Source organism: Poecile atricapillus, chromosome 15 (assembly GCF_030490865.1).
Source record: "Poecile atricapillus isolate bPoeAtr1 chromosome 15, bPoeAtr1.hap1, whole genome shotgun sequence".
Lineage (NCBI taxonomy): Eukaryota > Metazoa > Chordata > Aves > Passeriformes > Paridae > Poecile > Poecile atricapillus.
In genome coordinates, this window is record NC_081263.1 from 12,108,683 (window position 1) to 12,132,371 (window position 23,689).

A 23,689-nucleotide genomic window follows, 5' to 3' on the forward strand; every position below is an offset into this window, starting at 1 on the left:
GACACATACATTTTCTAAGCAGGTGCTGTCTTTATCCTTGTTGAGGTAATGCTGCTGCCAGAATCGCAGGAGACTGTGGAAGTTGTTCAGGATGAATCCAGGGTATTTTTCCGTGTATTCCATCTGTTGCAAGGTGCGCAGATAAAAAGGGAGCTTTTCTTTCCTTCGGGCCAGCATTAGGATAACTAAACTTGTGTTCAAACAACTGACATTTTCCTGGAAGTAAAAGTGACACAGCAAAAAAATCTAAATACCGAGATACCTGTTGTATCCCAATAAAACAAACCAGTGGAAAGCACAGAGTGGAGGTGTTCCTGCACACAGCAAGGAAAAAGGGACCAGGGAAACCAGGCTCCTCCCTGCTCCCAGCCCTGCTCACCACTCCAGCCCCAGTAAAGCAACTGCAAGGTCCCTGCCAGCTCTTTACCTGTGTGAGTGTCTGTACATGGATAATGTTAATGAGACGGAAGAGGAAGGACATTCTCATGGACATCTGGGACATGTAGGACAACAGGCGGCACTCGGACAGGACTTCAGCAACTGCAGCAAGAGCAGAAACACAATCACCACGTGCTGGAGGTTCAGACAGGCTGATCCAAGCACCAGGGCAGTAAGAACTGGTGCTCAAACTTTCAGAGTGCCATTTCCTTGTCTAACCCCCAAAAGTGTCAAAGCCCAAGTTTAAATTAACCATTATCACCAGTGAATACCCTCCAGTCCCACCCCATTGCTTCCTGTTCACCTTTAGCATCAGACTGGTTCTCAAACCGGTCCAGGGACAGCGTGATGCAGCGAACCAGCATGTTGGAGTCCACCAGAGAGCTGTTGATCTGATTTAAAAATATCTGGAACTGAACAGAAACACTTTTTAGTGCTGAATTTAAAAGATTTCAATATATTAATACTCGGGGTAATTACCTTTTTGTTATCTCTAACAAGGTAAGAGGAGACATCACTCCCAGCCCTGCCTCACCCAGCCCAAGCCAACACTGGCACTGAGGATCCCAAAGGATCCCTTAAAAACACTCTGGAATGGAAAAATGCCATCCTGGCATCCCTAAAATCTCTTTTGAAGCTATGTCACTCCAATGAAAGTGAGATTCCTTCACTAGGAAGGAATATGGTGAAGGAATCACACAGAATGAGAACTAAACCCCATTAGAGATCAATAAACAGGAAGCACACAGGAAATATAAAGACATTCTCTAGAATGTTTGAGTTAATTTACCAGAGGAAAATAACCCAAAAATAAATACAGTTTTCTTTTAAAGATATTTATACATCCCTTCTCCAAGGTCTACCAGACCTAACAGCAATGAGGGAAAAATTACAGTAACAAAAGCAAGAGCAAAAGGCCATTCAGAACCTACCCACCAGCTGATTTTATATGTCCTAAGTGTACAAGAGCATGAATCCACTTTGCAAAGAGCTGTCCACTGACGTGCAGCTAAATTTTATAGTTAAGTACATAAGCCACGGCTTCTTAAAATGTCTCTAAGTTCAAATAACATCAAACATCTACATCTGTTTGCAGTATCAAGTATTTTAAGCCTTATTCATAAAGGATTCCCACTGCAAGCTCCAGTAAAAGATTTTTTGGAGCTGTCTCAAAGTCCACAACTATCCCTTAACCACAACTCTGGCAACTTCACAGGAAATGTTCTGCTACCCTTGAGCCTGACCTTAGACCTGCCTGATCATGGAACAGGGTAATGTTTGCTGAGCAGCTCAGCACTCACTGACTCAGGACAGCTGGAGCACTGCTGAAAACACTGAGGGACTTTGACAATTCATCCCTTAATGTTTATTGTTTATTTAGAGCCCCAAGCTCTAAAACCACACCAAACCCAAATGAATCTGAGTTTTAGTGTGGAGTAACTTGAGCCAAAGGGGGCAGCTTTTACAAATATTTACCTTTTCATCTGTGTTTATGTACTTGTTGAATCTCTTGAATGCATCAATATTAAATTTCATCAGCTCTCCCAGAAGGTCAAAGTAACTCTGAAGCACATCCCGTGACTTGCACTCACTATCAACAATGCAGTAGAGAATATGCTGGCAGGGGAGGAAAACATGTTATTGCCACAGCTCAGTCCCAGGCAGCAGCTCAACACAGACTGATTTCATCAGTATTTAAAGCTTTTATCTTCAAGTTCTTGGGTGACTGAATGTCACAACACCAAACTAAAGACAACAATTCAGATGCTACAATAACTTCCTGGTGATGCAGGTTATACAAATGGCCACATCTGGCTGCCACAAGCAGAATTCACAGCTATTTTTTAGAAGTGTTTCCAGTATTTGTCATAGTTACACAGGAATAAGGGGCAGTTTTTAATTTATTATTATTGTTGTATCTACTGTGATTTCTCCAGTAAACTGTGATCCCAGCTTATCCCCCCAGAGTTTTTATTCCCCCACTACTGCAAGGGGGCAGCTTGAGTGGCCTTCACTTCCCTGCTGAGTTTTAAACCCAGCAGAATATTTAACATTACGTTTTTATCCACTTTTGGTTCACTGCAGATAAATCTTTCTTGATTGCTATGGAGGATGCCTGACATAAACTTATTTACCTCCAGGAGTCCTCTCTTGAGGAGGAACATCTGGTCTGCATAGGAGGTGGTGCCTCGCAGAAAACTTTCAACTGCCCTCGCTTGCCAAAACCTGAGAAGGAGAAGAAAGGTGCTAGTTTTGGGGCAAGGGAAGTACTTGATCATGAGTGTAATTTAAATACAGGTTCCTGATCTGTTTCATTCCACTCTGAAGCTGGAGTCAGACCTGTTGATCCTGCAGAAAATCACTGGCTGTGATTTCTTCACTCCTGCACTGCCACCACAGCACTACAAAGCCAGACCCTTCCACAGCTTATTCTCCAACATTCTCAGCTGCTCTAAGCTGGGTGAAACCAAAGCTGCATCCCAGGGGTCTCAAACAGCCCAGCAGAGGCAAAGTGAACCCACCTGAAGGAGGATTCTGCTGGTTCCTTCTTCATGACCTGAAGCAGTCTGGTCAACAAACCTCTCTTCCCATCACAGACAAGGCTCCTGCAGCAGGTAGAGAAATGACAACTGAGTGGAAGGGCTGGGCAATCACTGAGCACTCAATCCAGTCACTGCTCCAGAGCTTTTGATGATCAAAATCTCAACATTGAAGTACACAGTACAAATATTATGCTAGTTCTACCAGCAGAAGAGTTCTCCTCACTGCCTTTGGTAAATGTCTGCAATACCTGCAACACGACTTCCTCGTAAGTCCGAGAAAAAAACTTTCTCTCAGAATTTTAATGATTTCAGAAATACTGATTCACAGCTTGTGTGAATCAAGTGATAAGAAAAAAATACTACATTTGAGCTTTGGAATGAAAGAAACCCCTTTTTTCCCTCTCAAAAATGTAAAGGAAAGTCTGAATTCCATTTAAGAGGCAGAGCAGAGTATGGAAAGCTGGATGCTACATGGGGTTGTAGTAAAAGCATAGAGGCTGTACAACTGCAATACTACTTGTATTAAACAGCACCTTCAGTGGAGTATCCACCTGCATTAAACTCATACAGAAGTAGTGCCTTGATCTCACATCGTATCATGAAAAGCAACACGAAAACTAAATGCTAAGGGTGAAAAAAATCCCAAGTTCTTCCCAATCAGACACAGTATTATGATAATAACTGTAATCTAGAAATCCTCTTAGAGATTCCCTTTTGGAGTGAGGTAAATCTGCTCTGTGCAGACCAAGTCCCTGCTGATTCCCTGTATTTTGACAAACTAAATTGTGCAAACAGCCTTCCATCTGCTGAGGTTTATACACCAGAATAGTGTACAGCAGAATTAAAGAGATTATTAGATCAAAACAGTCCATCTAACAGATACTCAAATGTAACAAAAGAGATTCTGTAAGTGGTTTAACATGTTAATCTAATTTAGCTTATTCTGGTTATTATCTGCTCTTAAAATACCCTGAGCAGACACTTGGATGTGTTCATGCAGCCTGGAAATGGACATTTATGTGTGCACACACTGCTCCTGAATGCCAGAATTAAGATTTATCAGCAGGAGCACTTAATGATTTGAGGGATCACAGTTTACCTTCCAGGTCAGTCTGCAATGCTGACCCAAGGAAGGCCAGCCAGGCAAACACAGCACATCATAGTGAAGCCTGAGCATGAACTCAAACCCCTTTTTAGGGGTTTTAAAGTTGCTTTTGTTTTTAAAGCACCTTATTCTGAGCATGAGCACACCTGAGATTTGCTAATGACCATCAGCATCCCACAAACCTGGACACCTCCCACTGAAATGAAAGTGTGGTGGAAAGACAGAGGTAAAACAAAGCAGCTGATGTCCAACTTCCAGTCTAAGTGCTTCCAAAACTCTAAAGTGCCAACCTACACCCTCAGTCCCCTCTCACCTGTCAGTGTTGACAACTGCATCCACTTCAGGGATGTTTGCTTTATGGGAGATTGCACTCAGCTCATTCAGCTCCTGGCTGTTCAAAAGGAGATACTTGTTCCTGAAGCAAGAGAGTGGGGGAGGAGGGGAGAGAAGCAGGATGAATACAAGAGGCAAAAATGCAATTCCACGAAAAGCAGAGCCACAGGCCCACAAGGGCTGCAGGACTGGGCAAGCTGCTTTCTCCTGGCTGCTCTTCACAGCATTCCTCCTCTGCTCCCTGTAGCAGGCAGCTGCAGCTTGGGAAAACCCCCTCCAAAATTTACCAAGTGCCACTTCCAACACTGACCAGCCTTGAGATGATGGTTCTTTGCTGACTTGCTTGGGATATTATGGTTTGTAAATATTTTCTTCTGGATAATGCTCATTTAAAAAAAAAAAATCTCAGCAACATTTTGCTGAATTTAAGACCAAAATAAATATTAAATAGCAAACTTCTTCACAGCTTCCTGAAGTTTTTCTCTACCCTATAGTGATTGTTCTTTTTAAGTAATAAATCTCTTTCTAAGCAAGAAAGCAGAAACTGTAAAAAAAGGACTCAGTCGTCCTGGCATTTTATTTTCTGAACACACTTTGCCCTGAAAATACTTAAAAACATCATAAAATGTAAAGATCCAAATAAAAATAGATATAAATGCCAGGGATGCACCTGAATTTTTTATCAAATACCGAATTTTTCATAATGAAAATAAATTGCTTTGTCTGTAAAGTGAACTAAATGCAGACTAAATCTGACAAGAGTATAAATGTAGTCTAGGGGCTCCCTTTGCCCAATGGCAGTGTGCTCCCTGAGACTTTCTGCTTCCAAATGCTCAAAATCAGACAGCAAAGATTCATTTTCAGGAAAGCTCAGGGAGCAGAGGATGCAGTGATGAGTGTGAGGTTCCTTCTTGCTTCCAACACTGTCATCAACTCACTGAGGCTCTTGTGTAAAGCTCCCTTTGATGTGGATTGAACAGGTTTCTGCAATGAGAACAGAGCCCTTCTCCCCCTGCAATGAACAGTTCTGCAAGTCTGGTTTGGACACAATTTCACTGAATTAATATCAGCATACAAGTACTTTGCCCTCATCTTGTCCTCAGTTAACTCAGCTTATCTGTGATTTCACAGAAAGTTCATGTAATTATTTAAACCCCTCAAACAGATTCCACACATTCCACTTGCTCAAATGTTACAGCTGGGAGCTGTTTTCTGCTCAAACAAGCCTGAGATCTTTGTAGCAGCCATTTAAGTAGTAACATCACCTGTAGAGATTTTATTGGAAAACCTGGAATGATTCCCAGCCAAACAATGTCTTGCATGAAGGATTTACAACAGGTCAGCACTCCCTCCCTGTCTATGTCCAGCAGCTCCTCATTCTTTCTCAAAGTTGATATTCCACAATCAAAAAGGCTGATATTTAAAATCTATCCAACAGAACTAAAATCCTGCACAAAAATAGCAGCCTGGCTCTAGGAATGAGCAGCACCTGAAGTGCAACATGCCTCTAACACAGGAGTTTGTAAGGAAGTGGAAAGCATCTCCCAGGACTGAATGAGAGCAACAGGACACTGATGGAATGCAGGATACAATTCCACAAGTCACAAACACCTCTGCACCAGCAGCACAGCATTAAATAGCACCAAGCAAACTGCACCCACCCTCCAACTATTCCAGCAGACCCAAGTTTTCCTAAAGGATGCCTTTAGAAGGCAGACAGGAATTTTCTTCCTATTTCCCTGGCTCACTGTCAGCTCTCAGTAGAAGGCCAAAAAGAAGGAAGCTGCCTCCTTATTCCTTCAGCCAGAAAGTGTTAACTCATCCTGTACATGTTTCAGCTCATCTCAACACGAGACAAAATGGGCTGGGTTTAAGTGCACCAGACATATTCAGACATGCCCACCACAGAGCAAATTCTTAGGCTGTTTCAGCAAGAGCTGAAAGGAACATGATGTTTAGGGACAGTACAATATTCCCTTCACATGGAGCCTGCTCCATGCCCAGGACACCTGAACCACAACCAGGCAAACAGCACCAAGCCACAACCCACCACAGCTTCTCATACTCACTCATGGTGGTCACTGAAGCTCTGAAGAAGCCTCAAGAATTGTATTTTTAAAGTAATGTCCTAAAAGGAGACAAGAAAGGTAAAAAAAAAATTATTGCTTTAGTATTTTTGGCTATCATTAGTTACCAAGCTGGCATGAAACAGCTGAATGGAAAACCTTTCCAAATCAAACCCCTTTGGACAGCAGAGCATGTGACTTGCATAAATGGAGAGGCTGCACTTCCCAAAACAGAAGTGAAGACTGCCTCCAAGCCTATGCACACAACAGGTAATAATTCCTTCTCACTACACAGGCAAAAAAGCTTAGAATTGTACTGATCAATTCAGAATGTCTAGGTTTGGAAAGAAAAAAAAAAATATAAAGAGTCCAACACAAAACCCAACCCCTCTAAACATGACTGTGGCACAATTTGTAGTCTGTGCCTCTCCTAAGTACCATTTCTTTGAATTTTGGTTGTCTTCTACCTCTAGCCTCCAGGGTCCAGAAATTTACTCCTTTTTCAATTCCCAAAATGGACACGTTCCTTAAAATCAACAAACAGGGGGAGAGGATAAATTTGCCCTGCTAAATTGATAGCATGAGCCAAGGATAGACTTTAATGCAATAAATAATCCCTCAAAATCTGAATGCTACCACATCTCAAGGCAATGATTACACAAACACCCAGTTACTCAGCACAGCTCCTCAGTATTGTGTGCCAAGATGAAAATCCATGAGAGAATTCCAGAAGTTCCTCACCGGGCTGCAATCACAGTTCTGGTTGTGTCCATGCAGAACCAGGGCTGAGGCTGAGTGCTTCCTCCAGATGAGTTTGTCAAACAGGTTATTGAGGCCAGGAATGAGTCTGAACTCTGCTATCATTTTATGAACCTGAGGAACAAGAAAGGTACAAACACGTCTGCTCCAGCCTCAAACATTGATTTAATGCAGTCTGGCAAAAGATGGGCACAATGATGTCATTCTCTGACAAAAGGATGTCTCAAACAGCAAGTGTTTGTGTTAACCACAGTGCAGCAGTTTCCATTTGGTGGACATGGATAGAAAACAGGCATTTTGGGATAAAGCTCTCCAGCAGTGCTTCACCATGTCTCTGGAAGCAGCTTTGGGCACCAGGACATCACTTCCAGCATTCCACACTGAAAACGCATCTACAGCAAAAAGCAGAGCTGGGATACTCTGCAGCCACTCAGTCCCCTGAGTGTCCTTTCCCTCTCCAGACACATGGCTGCAGCTCAGGCAGGCCTCTGATGACAACAAAACCCATCAATATTGGTTTTGTTCACATGACCTGAGCAGGAATCCTGAGCAGAGTCCAGCAGTAACACAACCACACCATGCTGCTCCTTCAGGTTAAAGGGAAATGGAACTTCAGAGAAAAAAAATGTCAAATTGCTCAGGTTCATCTATCAGTCTGCCTGATACATTTTTTATTCATATAAAAAAAGCTAATATTTTTGGTGTGAACATCTGTTTAATACCTTCAGTCCAAGCTGGGATACTTTTGATGTAAGGAATTTAGAAGATGAGGACAAAGGGAAATAGAAAGTGGGATTCGTATCAGCTGTAGGCCTAGGACAAGCATTATTCCTTGAGATGTGGTTACAGATGAAAACCACATGACTGGAATGTCCAACATTCTGCAAAAATTATGTGCCCAAGTAATGGACATGTTCCTTAAAATCAACAAACAAAATCACTTAAAAATACCCCAGGTTGTCCCAAGATCCAGAACTGTAACCAGCAGCATTTCAAGCAGATCAATCTACTTTGTTCTATTTACTCAAATACCTGCATGAACCAAAATATCTGAAGCTGACGCTCTTTTACAGGTTTTAGTTCTAGTTTGCAGCAAAGCAATGGATTTTTGCACTCCTCTTGGCTGTAGCCACCAGCTTCATGGAAATCACATTCCTGCTGCTGGACAAATACACACCTGGGGAGCATCCAGCTCCTTCCCACCCCACCCATGCTGCCCTGACAGCTGAGCTTGGAGTCCTCTGGTGCTCCATTACTTTGAAACACTCTTGGACACTGTGGTTTAGTCACAGCAGCTCTGGGGAATCTCTCTGAACAAAGTACTCCCTGTAGTGCTCCTGTCCCTCCATGGCAAAGGCACAACAGAAGGGAGCCAAGCACATGAGCTGCCTGCAAGGGCCTCAACCCTCACTAAAGGAAGAACTCTACACTCAGTTTTAACTCCTGGATCTGCTCCTTTCCAAACGACTCACATTTCAGATCTGTGCAGTTTAGTTTGCTCAGCTCTGAATTCTCACCTGACCAAGCTCCTCAGTCACATCACTGCCTCTGCATCACTCTTTCTCCCAGAGCCCAAACTCATTACAATTACTCTGCCTGAGGATGCCAAGACAATCCCTGCTCTATATTCAACCTTCAAGCTACTTTGGCTTTTTTCTGCTGCCATCCAGCTTCACAGGAATTGTTCTGTTGCTTTTTCAACTAAAACTGTCTCTGCTAAGCTGAGTTTCTGTGTGTGCAGTGTGGCTCCCTACAGCAGGAGCAAGGAAATCAGCTGATGGCTCTTCACTACAACACAGACATGCAGGAGAGCCTAGAAAAATACACAAGGAGAGTAATTTAGGGTGTGACCATAATGAGAAGGCCCAGAACTACAGAGAAACACCACTTATTCCCAAGGGTGAGATCATCCCCAACGTGGCAACAGCAAGAGCCAAGTCACTGCTACCACAGTTATCAATTTATGCAAATTAGCCAACAATCAAGTTTAAACCAAGGATTCAGAGATTCATTTGGGGACAGGTCGACTTTGGGAGGCTGCACCTTGCTTCAAGCAAATGCCAGATCATTATGTCTATTATCACAGCAGACTGAAGCAGGTTTGTGATGCCCTTAATAAAATTCTATGCAAAATCAATCCAATCTGAAACCAGCAAGCCCTTTGGCTGCTCAGACTGGTGCCACAGATCCTGTGCTTCTATTTCTTCACAGAAAAGAGACCAAAAAGCAGCTGAAATGCTTGTCTGAGGGTGCTATTGCACAGTGCTGTGCCTGCATTCCAGAGCTTCCCATGGAGAACAGCTCAGCTCCAGCTCTGCCTCTGCCTGGCCCTCAGGAAGGGCAGGGGATTCACATCTGACAGACAAGTCTTATGCAGATTAAGGAATGAAGGATGTAGCATGTGTTTTAAAAGCAGAGGATTTCACAAAACAAAACAACAGAAAAACCCCAAGCCAACTCCCCCAGAAAACAAGCAAACAACCAAAAAACAACCAAAACATAAAACCTAAAACAAACAAACAAAAAACCCCCCTGTCTATGGACAAGAAGAGTTTGGGAATGCAGTAACTCAAATCCTTCAAGAATTCAACTCCAGTCCTGAATCAGATCCTTGGCTTCCCCATCTGCAGAAATAGCAGATGAAGGGTAAGAGTCGTGTTCCCAGGAAATTAAAACGTAAATTCATCTTCAAAGCTAGCTGCTTCAGCAGCAGATTTTTTTTTTGCCTTGTCACATTTGACAGGAACACACCAGAAGTGACCCAGGGAAGGAAGGAATCCAGTACCCCCAGCTCCCTCCAGCAGCAGCAAGATGAATGCAAGCAGTTTCTGTAGTATCTATAAACCTGCACTCTAGTGGAGAACTCAAGCAGAGATGAATTATCTGTCTTGATACAATGGAAAAGAAAAAGTCCTCCTAATAGATCCATGTTTGGTAGTTTCAGTTATGTTTTGGGCATTTTATTATTATTTATTTATTATTTTAAAGCATTTTATTTAATGCCTAACAGAAACAGCACTTCTAAAAGGAATGACAACATGATTAGGAGTTGTTTATGGTAGTGACTGTTGTTTCTGCAAGAATTACTGGTGCCATCTGCTTCCTCTTATGCAGAATCTGTCTCTTTTAATGCCAAGTGTCTGCTCAGAATCTCAACACCCCAAGATGCTTTGAGATGGAAGGGATGTTAAAGCCCATCTCACTGCCCTGCCATGGGCAGGGACACCTTCCACCAGACCAGGCTGCTCCAAGCCCCAGCCTTGAACACTTGCAGGGATGGAAGTCCACAAGCTCTGCTGTAGGTTTGGAGGGAACAGCTCAGTTATGTTTGGGACTGAACTACAACTGCACCTGTATTCAGATTTAGAGATTATGGGGATTGCCCTGGGGAGTGTTTGTGACTGATACCCTGGGAGGTTACTACCAGAAAACAAAATGCTCCAGATAAATGTGCTCCTGCCCACAACACAGCCTCTCCTGCCTAACACAACAGCCTCTCAATAACTCACAGCAGTCTGGCCCTCCCAGTGTCCAGGACATCTGAATGGCCCTGCTATCCCAAGTTCTGCTGAGCTGAGCTTAGCAGATTGCCAAAGCTGGAAACCTGTCAAAACTGCACCAAGGATTGCTTTGCCTTTCCCTTCACAACCTGCCTTTGACACATTTAAATCAAACCACAGCCAAGCTGCAGTGACTGGCTCCTCATAAGCCTGTGTAAGGCAGGAAAAAAATTTCTATTTTTTTTTTTTAATTTCAAAAGGAAAAAAAGCAAAGGAGCAGATGAGTGGAATTTCCAGGCAGTGACCAGTGCAGACAGCACTGAAGTGCATCTCCCCAGCTGGGAGTTTAACAGCATGCTCACACTTTGCCAAGACATGGCAATATGCTGCAAAAATCACCCAGGGCGTTTCCAAAAGTGAAAGCAGCCAAAGAAGGGTAAGGCCTGAAGAGGGGGGGCTCCATCCAACCTGGCCACCAGGGCACCAAAAGAGGGGAGTACACCTGACTGCAGCTCCTGCAGCATCCAGGATCCTCACACAGGAGGCATCCTCCTGCACAAGAGCAGAGCTCTGCAGAGCAGTGTGTTGCTCCCAGGGAAACACTGCCTGTTTTCTGGACAGGGCTGCCAGGATGGGACTGCCCAGCTCTGCACCTTGAGCTTTGCCCTGCTGTTTCTGTGTCCATGCCCTCACTCATGAGCACTCAGGTTTAAGGAGACACCAGCTGTGAGTGTGAGCATCCACTGGGGCTCACCTGGTTCCTCTGCCTGCCCATGAGCAGCACACAGAGAACATACAGCACCTCCAGCTTGTACATGATCTCGTGCATGATCTTCATGGACTGGGGCAGCTGTGTCCTTGTGGAGGTGTTGGCCAGTCCACTCTCATCTGAAGACTCTGAAAAAGATGGCAAAGATGTGAGACTGAGGCAACTTCAACAAGAAAGGATTTGTTACAGTTGATGTTTTTACACTGAACACTGCAGATGAAGGAGCAGCACATCTGCTGGAATTTTCTTCTTAACTAAAAACAGTGATGTACAGCAAATAACCAATCTGAATTACATACTAGAGAAAAAAATATAGCTGAAAATTTAGAGGAGATAAAATCAGATTTTAAAAATTATTTTTCCGTAACAAACTAAATGGCAGCAGCTCCCTAAAATAAGTAGGCTCACCTAAATGAATTAGTAGACTACTGCATCAGGGCATAGCAGAAAGGCAATAGAAGTAGATGGGAGATTACCAGAATCACTTACTATTAAATATACTTTCATTTCATACCTCAGTAGCAGTATTCTTAGGCCACAGTTAAACAAATTTCAGAACATTAGAGAGAATTACCCTGCTAAGAGCAGAAACAGGAGTACGAAGTACTTTGAGTTCTACCAGACATACACTGCATTTTTGTCATACCAAAGGGTGAAGAAACAAACCACACACATGCTCCAAAGCATTTTTCTACAGTTGTATTAACACTTCCACTGGAACAACTATTTTTTTTCCAATTAACTTCTTTAATTTAGCTGGAACTACTTTTCCTTTTTAAAGAAGGGGCCACTTGCTTGGTGTGGAGCATTTGATCCCAAAGCCATGAGCCAAAGTTTTAGAGTAGAATGCTGGTGGAAGCCACACATCTCAGAAGAGTTATTTTAATCACTCCAGAGGAGGTCAGGGCTGAGGATGCACAGCATTTCAGTGTTAGCTACGTGTGCAAAGGGCACACATTGCTGGAGAATCTCTCCTTTGGCTAACTTTAATTCAGTAAAAAATCAGTGCTATGTGAGAACAAAACAGGAGTCAGACCTAAATGTTGATATATGAGTCCTCCAGGAAAGAAAAGGAGAATCAGGACGAGATGGAAGGAAAACAACATGTGGTAAACCCTGAGAAGGGTTAAAGACATGCATGAACTGCTGGTGGGTGGAGGGATGCAAGCCAGGTACCTGTACTGCTCTGCTCTGCCTCTTCATTTGCCACTCTCATCAGTGCATCCAGCACGAGGGCATTGTCCAGCCAGGTGTACCATTCCTCCAGCTCCTGCAGGAAGCTGGAAGTCCCTGTTGTTTCAGACACCTTCCGTGTGGCCAGTTTGCACAACCGCTCAATGAAGCCTGGAATATTCAGAAGTGTAGCTGGAAAAAAAACCAAAAAAAACAAACCAAAACAAACAAAAAAAAAACCAGAGAAATAATTTTATTACAATTTAAGATCATAAGGTACCAACACATCTACATTAGGAATACAGAAGTGTATGGTTCAAATGATCTGGTTAAAAAATTCTGAAGATGGAAGAATTCAGTGCATTCTCCTGTTAAGGACTGGAAGAGAGCATCAGGAATAATTCAGTGTTGTTCTCCAGTCTTATCAAGGAACTGATCTGGCTGAAAACTAAGCTGGCAGAAATAGAGCAGCAGCTTTTGCAAGTGGCAGCTCCACCTCCCCATTCCTCCTTCATTTCCCCTCCTGTGGTGCTGGTCTGTAGTGCCTGAACTGGCTCCCTGCAGCAGCAGGGAGGGAAGGGGACAGCTTTTAAAGTACCAGGTTCCTGAATTAGCTCCTCATGGAGCAAAACAGGTGGAGAACACACCACAGCAGCTCCAGGTGTGAGGGTTTTAACTGGGCAACTGCACCCTTAGAAAGAGCAGTGCAAGGACAGAAATGTTTGGGGAGGTGCATTTTGCCCTAAAGAATGACTTAATTACAGGACCTGTTTATTAAAGATACATGGCTAAAGCTTCACTTCCCACTTCCAGGGCAAGGAGAAAAGGACAAAGAATTTGGCCATGAACATTACATGAGAGAGCTGCATCTCTGAAAGAATAGGCTCCCTGATAAAATGTTAAAAATAGAATATACAGTACAGCCTTAGAATCAGTCTCTGATTGTGCCCATAAAAATGATCAGCTAAACATTTGCTTGGCATGGGCCTACGCAAATATCTGCTTCAGAAGCCCAAAAGCTTTTCAGCACAGTAAGAGCTGAAAACAGCAGATTCTACATCTGATGGTACTTTAACTTTTTCAGTTCCTACTCAATTCTTCTAGGCAAGACTTCTGCACTGAGAAGTACTCAGCAAAATAAGGAAAGCTACACTGTGCCCAAAGTTAAGGCTCAGATCAGCCCCACAGATTTCCAAGGCTGATTTGGTAACACTGGGCAACATAATTAATATTAAACACACTTCTCTTTCAAGACATCCTGTTCAGGACAACATCAGATAAAATCAGAGAAGGAGCTGCTCCAACAGCAACCACACTGCAGGCAGCTTTAGTTTAGGAATTCATATTTTATGGAGGACACAGAATTATTGAGAGCTGCTAATGGGAAGACCGTGGATGTGGCTGAGACACAGAAAATAAACCAAATTATTTAAAGCCACTTAGAGAATGCTGAAATGACAGAAATTAACCCACCTAATTAGCAACTGAAAATCTGAAACCAAAAGCTATGAAGTTTTACTAACAGGAAAGATTGTTTCCAGGAAACAATCTGAGAGGAGTGAATCCAGAAAAATGCTTTGTAAGACACAACACTTTCAGTATCTTTCAGAAACATAACACTGTGTGACACTGAGAAGAGGAAAATTTTATACATTGCTGAGATTATTCTGATTTGTTCACAGCACAACAATTACCTTGATTAATTTCAGCTCGGGAAGGGCCCAAGTTTTTTTTCTGCTGGGCATTTTTGGCCAGAAGTGTGTGCTTGTCATCACTGCCTGTGTCGAGCTCTGAGATGGTGACAGCCAGGATCCTGCAGAAGTTGGCCAGCTGCTGCTGGTCAAAGCTGGACACCAGGCTTGCCAGGTTGGGAATATCATCCAGCTGGATCATTTCCTGGGGAGGCAACACCAGCTCAGTCACATGGGATGGTCAATAAGTGAACACTGGCAGATGCTCCCTGGGGAGCTCTCTGGGTTATTCCAGTGTTAGCTGGGATTTACAACTGTTGTCAGGCTTAGCAATTCCAAAAGTACAGATATCCATATTTAAAATACTATGTTTATATTTACAAAAAAAATTGAGGCCTTTTTAAACTAAAAAACACACAAAACAACAACCTAATTTAATACATAAATTATGTTTAGGTATTAGAAGTTTCAATTTTGTTTTCAAATTCTGTCTTTTCTTTGAAATTCAGATAAGAACTTCTAAATTATTTCTCAGTCTTTTCATCAGAAGTTCTTTTAAATAAAGATGTTGAAAACAGCTTTCAGAAAAAAACCCCACATTTTTGTTCAGATAAACTAAGCTTGCTTCCTATTTCAGGAAGTACATCAATCTCAATCTTATTCTAAATAATAAAGTATCAAGTTACAGACTCCTGGCCTTCTCCACAAAGTGTACAGTCACTTTCCAATCAAGGTTTTCCCAAGGTTACACCTCAAATATTTTACTTGCATCACATCAGGGTACTGAGCTGCAATGATGCTGGTAAATAAGTTCAATAACCATGTTGGTGCAGAAGATTTAAGTGCCCCGTGTCCCCAGCCTACAACTTCTCAGAGGTGACAAACACCCAGAAATACAGAGGAAACCTCCCAGATGTGAGGAAGACAAGTAAAGTATGTGAAATACAATCAGCAGGCAAGGATGAAAACTGAATTTATATGAGCTTCATCTTCTTTATCTGTAGTATGGGCTGTTCGTTAATGACAGTGAGGGACTCAGATCATGGGGACATAGCTCCCATCATTCTCTGAACTGGGTAAAAGCACTACAAGTATAACACCATATGAATAGTTTGGCTTCTTTATGAAAAGTGATTGAAGTTATTTACCACTGTGAACAGGCAGGTTTCAAATAAGCTGCAAGAACTGAGAATGGCAGCTGAGAGAACTATCCTCAGCAACTCTTCAAAGAAACAGCTGTTTCTCCTCTACTGGGCTGGAAAGCCATACAAATGATATTAAGAAAGTATTAACCAACCTTTTTAACTCCCAGGATATCTTCAATCAGCGTTGCAGTTTGTAGGAATGTCTTTTTGTTTGTCATCAGTGTAAACAGGAACAACACAAAGTCGTTTCTCTCTGCCAGTCGCCTTGTGACTCCTTCCGTCTGGAAATGAGCGCACACAGAGCCGGTGAGAGCCCACCCGAGCAGCCACAGGGCACAGCACATGCAGCACAGCCCTACAGGCTGAGCCAGCTGCTCCTGAAACCAGGAAATGTTGTGTTCGTGGCAACCAAAACCATCTCCAGTCCTTGTCTGAAGTCAGCATGGTGCTGGCAACACTGCTGGGATGAGGCTTCAGCTCGTGGCAGCCGTTTCCTTGTCTGAGTCTAAAGCCAACCCTCCCTGCCTGGGCACACACCACAGGGACCTGGCTCTGCTTTGCCATACAAAGTGTGATCAGCTCCCTGCCATGGTCTGCACACAGCAGCTCCTGAGCCCTCAGCACTGCTCTGTCTGAGCAACCTGCATCAAGCACTGGCCTAAAAGAACGGGGTGATGAACTCCTAAGTCAGGCTGAGGCATGAAAACCCAAGTGTAAAGCTGCCCTTCATGCTCTGAGCTCTGCTGAGAGCACAGCCAGGCTTTCCTGGAACTCACAACTACATCCCCACTGCTTGCAAAACTGTGTCTTATCCATGACTGACATATTCCAAGTATTCACAGAACCAAAGATAATCCCCCAGTATTTGCAGATAAGCATAAAAATAGCTAATATTGCCCACAGACCATTTGGACACTTCTCATCCAATCCCAGCAATAATACCAAAGTGAATTAAAACAGAGCAGCTAGTCTAGAAATTGCAAAATTGTTTTTTAGCATATCATGCTATTCTCAGTTAGCAAAAGTTGCATTACCTGCAATTAAAAAAATAAATCATCCAAGCCAAGGAAAAAAGTGTTCCCTCTCTTCCCCCTCCCGTGTGCACACAGATCCTTATCAGTGAGACATGATCTAGGTAAGACTCAAACTCTGGAGATTAGACTGATGTTTTTGGAAGAGCTCCAAGCCACTAACTGGCTCTTTTTTTTTTAATTTTTGTTAAATAATGTTCCCTAGGTTATGGCATAATGAGGTGTGCGATGAAGTAAACAATCCTGAGAATGTTCCCTGCATGCATAATCTGAGGCCTTTGCTTTTAGCTTCAAGATTTTAATGACAAGGTATTTGCTGCTTTAACACAGCACCTTCCTTTGCACTGATCTGCCATGACTGAACTGAACTAAAATCCAGCACATGGAGTTTCAGGATCAAATTTAAAACCCTCTGCCAGCCCCAGTTCTGAACAAGACCAGCTGTAGCTGGGCTCAACAGGCATCCACTCCCAGCTCCAGATTTTAAGCTGGAACGTAACAAAGGCTGGCACAGCTTTCAGTGGAAAGACAGAGACAGAAAGATCCAAACAAGGAAACTTCAGCATGACAGTGAGGCTCAGAAAACAAATTATATGAGCAACACATCAAAATAGAGAGTGATCCTGTATTTAACTGAAGGAATTTTTATGTAAAGCTTCAGAGTAAGTTCAAATTACACTTAAAAGAGTCTGTTTGTTGTCTTATCAAGTAGCACATGCAAAAAGTGACCAGGAGAGATGTACTTACACATATACAGGTGTTGTACAGTATGCTTAAACAGTCCTTGATGAGGTCATCACTTACTGCAAAGGAGAGAGCAGACAGTCAGCAGCCATGCCCTGCCAAGGAACACCAGTGGCCGTGGGAGGGACATGGAGAGCTATAGGATAGGTGACAATTTCAGGCTGCCAGCTCAGAGCCTACAGGCAAATGCCTTATGGGACTGAAGCCACAAGAAACACTCTACATCCAACCTGTTCACATCCTCAATTATTTTTATATGCAGGAAAAAAAATGACAGTTCATGCAGTTTTCTCCACTGGAAACTCATGCTTGTTTTCTCAGCACCTGGACTTCATAGAAAATCTTTCAATCTGCTTTACCACAGCATTTTAATATTTAAAATATGTTTTTAGTACAGACCTTCTATTGCCTAAAGCTCCAGTTCAAGTCACTTCACCTTTGAAGTTCTCTGGCCGGCAGGCACAGGGTGCACCATGACATTCCCTTCCCTCAGCAGGGCTCAGGGAACCAGCAGAATCCCAAACAGGGGAAATGAAAACACTGCAGCCAAGGAAAGTTGAGCTGAAGCCACTGCACCCCCTCTCCTCACAGCAATGTGGAAATGAGCAGTCACGTAACAAAAAGTGTGCTGCTTTCCTGAGCTACTCATCTCACAATCTCTGTAGCTCCCATTACATAAACAATGCTTTGTGGCATATTATTAATAATTTTTCACTATAGCTGTAGCCACAGGAATAGTAAGAGTTTCCACTGATTGCAGATTTAGTGCTTTGAGTCAAGCGAGTTGTGCTGAGTGCGTGAATCTCCGGAACTGTGCCAGAAACAGGTGACGCTCCCAAATCCCAGCACGAATCAGTACCACGGAGAACAAAGAAACCAATGATTCACTCCTAAATGAATCAACAGGAAATTGCTGGGATGGAAAGAGAGTAACAGAAAAATAGAACAATTTCTGTCTGAAACAGAAACACCAGGCAAAACTGGGGAAAAGAAAAAGATATAAACCACCTATTTACTTACTTTTCTGCTTCTTTTTCTGTGTAATAAGAGTTGGTCTCATGAGAATTTCCACTAAAAGCTGTAAAAATAAGACAAAGAATTAAGTGAATGATCACTGAGATACAAATAACCAATTAATTTGTCAGTGACAAACCCAAACCTGTCCCTGCAGAAGTCACAGAGGTGAATAATGAAGGCTCTACAATCAAACCCCCACTGGTGTCAAAATCAGAATGACAAATAATAGTTGCATTTACCCTGAAGAAACAGTAAGAGCTCTACAAAATAGTCTCCCACTGGCAAGTTTTAAAGAATTTGAGTTTGCAAGGAGTGTAATTTCACATGCCTCCAGATAACATCAAGGATGGTGATCACACATCTCTTAAAATAAGGAATCTTTAGCAATAATCTGCAAAGAGATGCAAATTTTGCAAAGGCTTTCCCTAAATCTTGCTGGGTTTCACAAACATTTCAGGTCCAGACACAATTTAGCAGCTCCAAAAAGCCACTGGTTGTGTATAGCACCCGGTATGTATATTCACATTTATATTTCTATTTAATGAATGGACAATCAGCTTTCCAAGATCAGGAATGTGGCTCTGACTGATGTACAACTGATCTTTAGTTGCTCTAGTCTGTTCTACTGGTTTACCTTAAAACATTTGAAAAAACAGCACTTTATTTAAAAATGAAAGCTGGCAAACAGAAAGAACTGATTACTTCTGCAAGAGCTACTGCAAATGCCAGTGGTTTTAAAATTAAAATAAAAAATTTTAAAATTGTTAACAGCAATGCAGGCATCACCCAGTCAGTGCCAACTCACAAGATACTTAAGAGCTTACAACTTGATCTATTTGTCTCATCTTAACATTACCCTTCTTTTAATGAACTACTGATCCAGACACACAGAAAACCACCTGACATCACTGGAAGCAACATTAAAAGCACTGACAAATAAATAAATAAATAGGCAACTTTTAAGAGGAATATATATTTTCTAGCAATATTTGTAGTAGTAGCTGTAGCATTAATAGGGTAGAGAAAAATGACTGCAGTAATACAGATCTCATATTAATGGATTATGTTTTAGGAGAAGCACACCTCAAAGTTTGGGGTTTAGAGGTTTATGCTTTAATTCTTGGGTTTTCTGCCTCTCACCAGAGGCAGAAGGAGCAGAAACGGAATGATAAGATGGTGTTCTTTGGGATGGGGTTACATTTAGATATAAAATCTATGAGATTTGTGTATTTGCACTTTCAGGCCTTATTTTACATGGATTCACATAAAGGAAGGAGCCACTGAGCTGGTTTTGTTCTTCCTAGATGTAAAGGCTGTCAGAATCCAAAAGTATTTTAACTCTTACACATTGTAGCCTAGAGTGTGCACTGCAAACTGTGTGTCCTTCGAAGTTACTCATGTTCCACTGCTCAAAACATTGCAACATAAAATCAGCACATGGCACACACAGCACCAGCAGATCCAACTTCTTCCCTTTCAAATCCTAGAGCAGGATTTTTGAAAACACACAGTACTGGCTTCCATCACTGCCTTTAATCACATTAAACTCACCTCTATCAGCCAAATCTCTGACCATAGCACCAGGTAATTGCAGTGGATCTGATACTCACCATCTCCAGCCCAAGGGAAACAAAACAACCAAGCCCCAGCCAATCAAACCAAAAACTTGTCCCCAATACACACAGATTCTGTGCACTACATTAAAGTAATTTCTACAGAAGTACCACTATTTCCCTTTAAAAATAAGGGAAATTTAAAATATTTTCACAGTGTTCTCATTTGCTTGGGTACCTGAAGGTTTTTGCCCTCAACTGACAGCAGCAACCAAAGCAGTGCTCATTTCAAAACAACATAAACAGCAGTTTTAAGTAAAAGTAAGCTAAGAGTGACAAGAAATAAATGGCAAAATCTGTTTAGCTAAACTAAATAAAAAGAGAGTGTCAATTAGTTCACTGGAAAATACAAATCATACATTTCTAATGAAAGCCAAGCCAGAGAAGGGCACCATAAAACTGAGCAAATGGGTATTTGTGCAGTGTAGAATTCATGCAAATAAACAAAATAACAAATTGCCAGGATGGCCACAGAAATCTTCCAGTTTTGTTTAAAAACTTTGCCACAGATGAAGCAATAAACACAGACAACATGGTTAAGACAAAGCCCTGGAGTGCTTAAACTGCCACAGACCCCCCAGTGCTAAGTGAAATTCTCACTGCTCCAATGCCAACTGTGTTATTTTATCTCACAATCAGGAATCATTTGAAACTGTCTTCACTCAGAACTAAAAGTCTCATTTTTTTTAAGGTAAAAACAGACTGACTAAAGAAATAGCCAGGTATTCTATATTATATAGGAACAAAACACCTCACTTTGGATGTAATACCTTGAAAAATACATACTTTTCCTATTCTGATTAACAGAAAGAGGAAGAAATCTAATGCTTAACACTAAATTGGCAAAGCCATTCTGTAGTTTGCATTTAGATGCTTCAAAGACCTCACTAAAGAGATTTTTCAGTGGGTTGATTATCATACAGATCTTTTCATACTGAAAAACCACACTTACATCGACTCCTCCAAACAAGTCAAATGTGTATGTGTTTGGGAAACTGGACTCTTGAGCAGCTTTTCTGTCCTCTGTGACATAAACCATGGCTTCCATTGAAAGGAGAGGAGAAATTTCCTGCATGTAGAGAAAAAATAAAGAGATGGTTCAAAAAGAAAACTCTGCATCAGTGTAAACACAATTATCTTCCTCTATCTGTGTGATCCACTGACTAATCATTACCTGCATACCCAGCTCTTACTTACCAGCCAATTTTGGACAGATACCATCATGCAGACAGCTTAAAAAATGAACAGAGTATGATCACAGTAGACTTTAAAGAAAGCCACAACAAAATTATCTCAAGCTTTAGGAAGAAGGGTTCAGCCATTACCTTTAGGATGCTTTGGCACTGGGAGAAGTCGCTGTTTGGGTGGCTGTGCTCATACAGTTTCTGCAACAGCAAGGGGATCCCATTCCATTTTGCCTGTTTATCCCTTTCCTTCAACAAGGCCTCCGTGATCTGCAAGGAAAGAAAGTGATTCCCATGTGTCCAATACTTCATAACCAGGAAAATAACCTTATCACCATCCTGGGAAAAGAGCTAGCAAAATCCAGTACCTTTTTCCATGCAGCAATTTATCCAGGAGAGGTAGCTGCGGAATTTTACGGATGCAAAATATCTTAAGCAGCACAGGGCTTAAAGCAGATGTCATTTAGAGTACATAATCTCATTCTGTACTTTTATATTGATTGTGTATTTTTAAATGGGAACACATTAGCCTCTAAACAATTCCATTAGCAGAACTCCAATTGACAGGTCAGTGGAGGAGGAAATGGGTGCCCTGACACTATCTCAAATTACACTGGTCTAAGGTGTAGAATGCTGAGGCTGGAAAGGCTTCATTACTTGATGCATTCAGCTAGAAAGGAGTATTTCCTCAGCCAAGTCCCTGAAGTCATTGGTCACAGCAATGACCCAAACCACAAAGATTTACAAGCAGGAACATATCAAAGATAGAAAATTCCCTCTTTAGTCTTGGGCTGGTTGTAAATGGAGATCACCAACTAAAATAGCAGAACAACAATGCTGGCATTATCCTGAGAAACCACAAAAAAAGAACACTTGGCATTCGTTACTATAGCTCTCCAAACTTTCTTCAATGTTCTTCCTTCTTCCCTAAAGTAAAAAAAAATAATCTTAATTTCATCACTATGTTTAACACCTAAAAATAAAAGTAGCAGCACAAGACTAAAATATTCTGCTTAAAATCCACAGAAGATGTTTTGAAGCCTGAATACTTCCAGGTTAATGCCAGGAGATCTGTCAAGGAGGAGCTTAGGACATTCAATTATAATCCATCACCCAGTCAATGCTGACCAAACTTTTTCTTTTCTGGTACTTCAGAGGTACCTACACCAACCCCAACACAAGGACTTACCCTTGTGCACAGGAGAAGGTAAAGCAAACAATTCCAGCAGGACTTTTGGCTGGGTTTACAAATGTTTTATGTGCCCTCCAAATAAAAATAACAAATAAAAAACCCTCCAATCCTCTGGTCAGCACCTCAAGGCAAACCTTAGTAAACAGAATACCCTGAGCTGGGAGGGACCACCCACAGGATCAGCCAGCCCTGCCCAGACCCCCCAACAACCCCACCCTGGGCATCCCTGGCAGCGCTGTCCAAACGCTCCTGGAGCTCTGGCAGCCTCGGGGCCGTGCCCATTCCCTGGGGAGCCTGGGCAGTGCCAGCACCTTTGGGGAAGAACCTTGCCCTGACATCCAGCCTGAGCCTCCGTGGCACATTTGTGGGTTTGCTCTTACTCCTAGGCCTGGACTCCGAAGGTGCTCTCATTCTGCACCCTTCTGTGGTTAGGCGACATTTCCCTCCCACCTGCTTAAATCTCACTTCTTATTCTTTCAGCCAAGACATTGTTCTCAGACACATTTCAGTGCACAATTTCAAAGGGCCATTCAATTCCTGATTAGACAATTATATGCAAATATACTCCAAATTCTGACTGAGAATTTAACCCTGTTCTCTGTTTGTTATACAGAAGACCAGAGACCTGATTCGAGCTGAGAACTCAGCCTGGCAATGTAGCTGATGTGGGTCCTCACCCTCTTTGTAAGATTCCCAAGCACTTAGCATTCTTTTCCTGATAAAATACCTAAATTTTTAGCTAAATAAGAACTTCAAGGGTCTTGAAGTACCAGGTTTTCTTGCTACAAGCCAAGTGATTGAAGCAGCATAAGCACACCTGGGACATAAAATTCTCTCCAGTTTTTAACTTCTCCCATGCTTTCTGATTTCTCAATCAGAGGAATCAACCAGCACTGCTGGAGAGTGAAACGGTTTCCTTCCGAGCAGGAGAAATAGCAGAGAACCAAACCAGAAAGCCAAAATGACTTCTCATCCTTTGGGCCCTGGGTCAGCTCCTTGGAAGTCACAGATTCCATCTCCCCTTGAGATACCAAGCACAGAAGGAGCCAAAGGAGCTCTACCACTGCCACATCCCAGGTGTGGGAGGAGAACAAACCCACAGGCGGTGGAAGGAACGGGATTAACTGCTGGGCAAAGTGCAAAGAACACCCAGCAAAATGCCAGGGAAAGAGTCCAACTCTCCAGCTCCAACTGATGTGGAAGATACCACAGGCAGGGATGACGTGCACAGGCTGCAATCTCAGGTTCCAGTAGCACAGAGCAGAATCCAGCACTTAAAAGCTCTCAGGAAAGTCCAAAACCCTTTAATTAACATTAAAACCTTGTGTTGGGTTTAACACCACATTGTTAATCACATGTATGCTTCTTGGTTTGGGGCAGGATCCA

At 42.4% G+C, this 23,689-nt stretch overlaps 1 protein-coding gene across 1 annotated transcript in view; it reads right to left on the bottom strand.

Annotated features, from left to right (window-relative positions):
* TRPC4AP (transient receptor potential cation channel subfamily C member 4 associated protein) overlaps positions 1–23,689 on the bottom strand; it is a 35,730-nt gene that overhangs the window by 3,469 nt on the left and 8,572 nt on the right. Inside the window, exons 2-18 of the mRNA XM_058850266.1 lie at positions 21,253–21,381; positions 20,880–20,996; positions 18,318–18,375; positions 17,301–17,356; positions 15,675–15,803; positions 14,381–14,582; positions 12,690–12,878; positions 11,499–11,641; positions 7,227–7,358; positions 6,489–6,547; positions 4,400–4,501; positions 2,961–3,044; positions 2,574–2,664; positions 1,915–2,055; positions 743–851; positions 428–540; positions 10–216 (exon numbers count right to left, since the gene is read on the bottom strand). Coding sequence (XP_058706249.1) covers positions 10–216; positions 428–540; positions 743–851; positions 1,915–2,055; positions 2,574–2,664; positions 2,961–3,044; positions 4,400–4,501; positions 6,489–6,547; positions 7,227–7,358; positions 11,499–11,641; positions 12,690–12,878; positions 14,381–14,582; positions 15,675–15,803; positions 17,301–17,356; positions 18,318–18,375; positions 20,880–20,996; positions 21,253–21,381 — 2,061 coding nt within the window. The remainder of the gene's footprint in view (positions 1–9; positions 217–427; positions 541–742; positions 852–1,914; positions 2,056–2,573; positions 2,665–2,960; positions 3,045–4,399; positions 4,502–6,488; positions 6,548–7,226; positions 7,359–11,498; positions 11,642–12,689; positions 12,879–14,380; positions 14,583–15,674; positions 15,804–17,300; positions 17,357–18,317; positions 18,376–20,879; positions 20,997–21,252; positions 21,382–23,689) is intronic.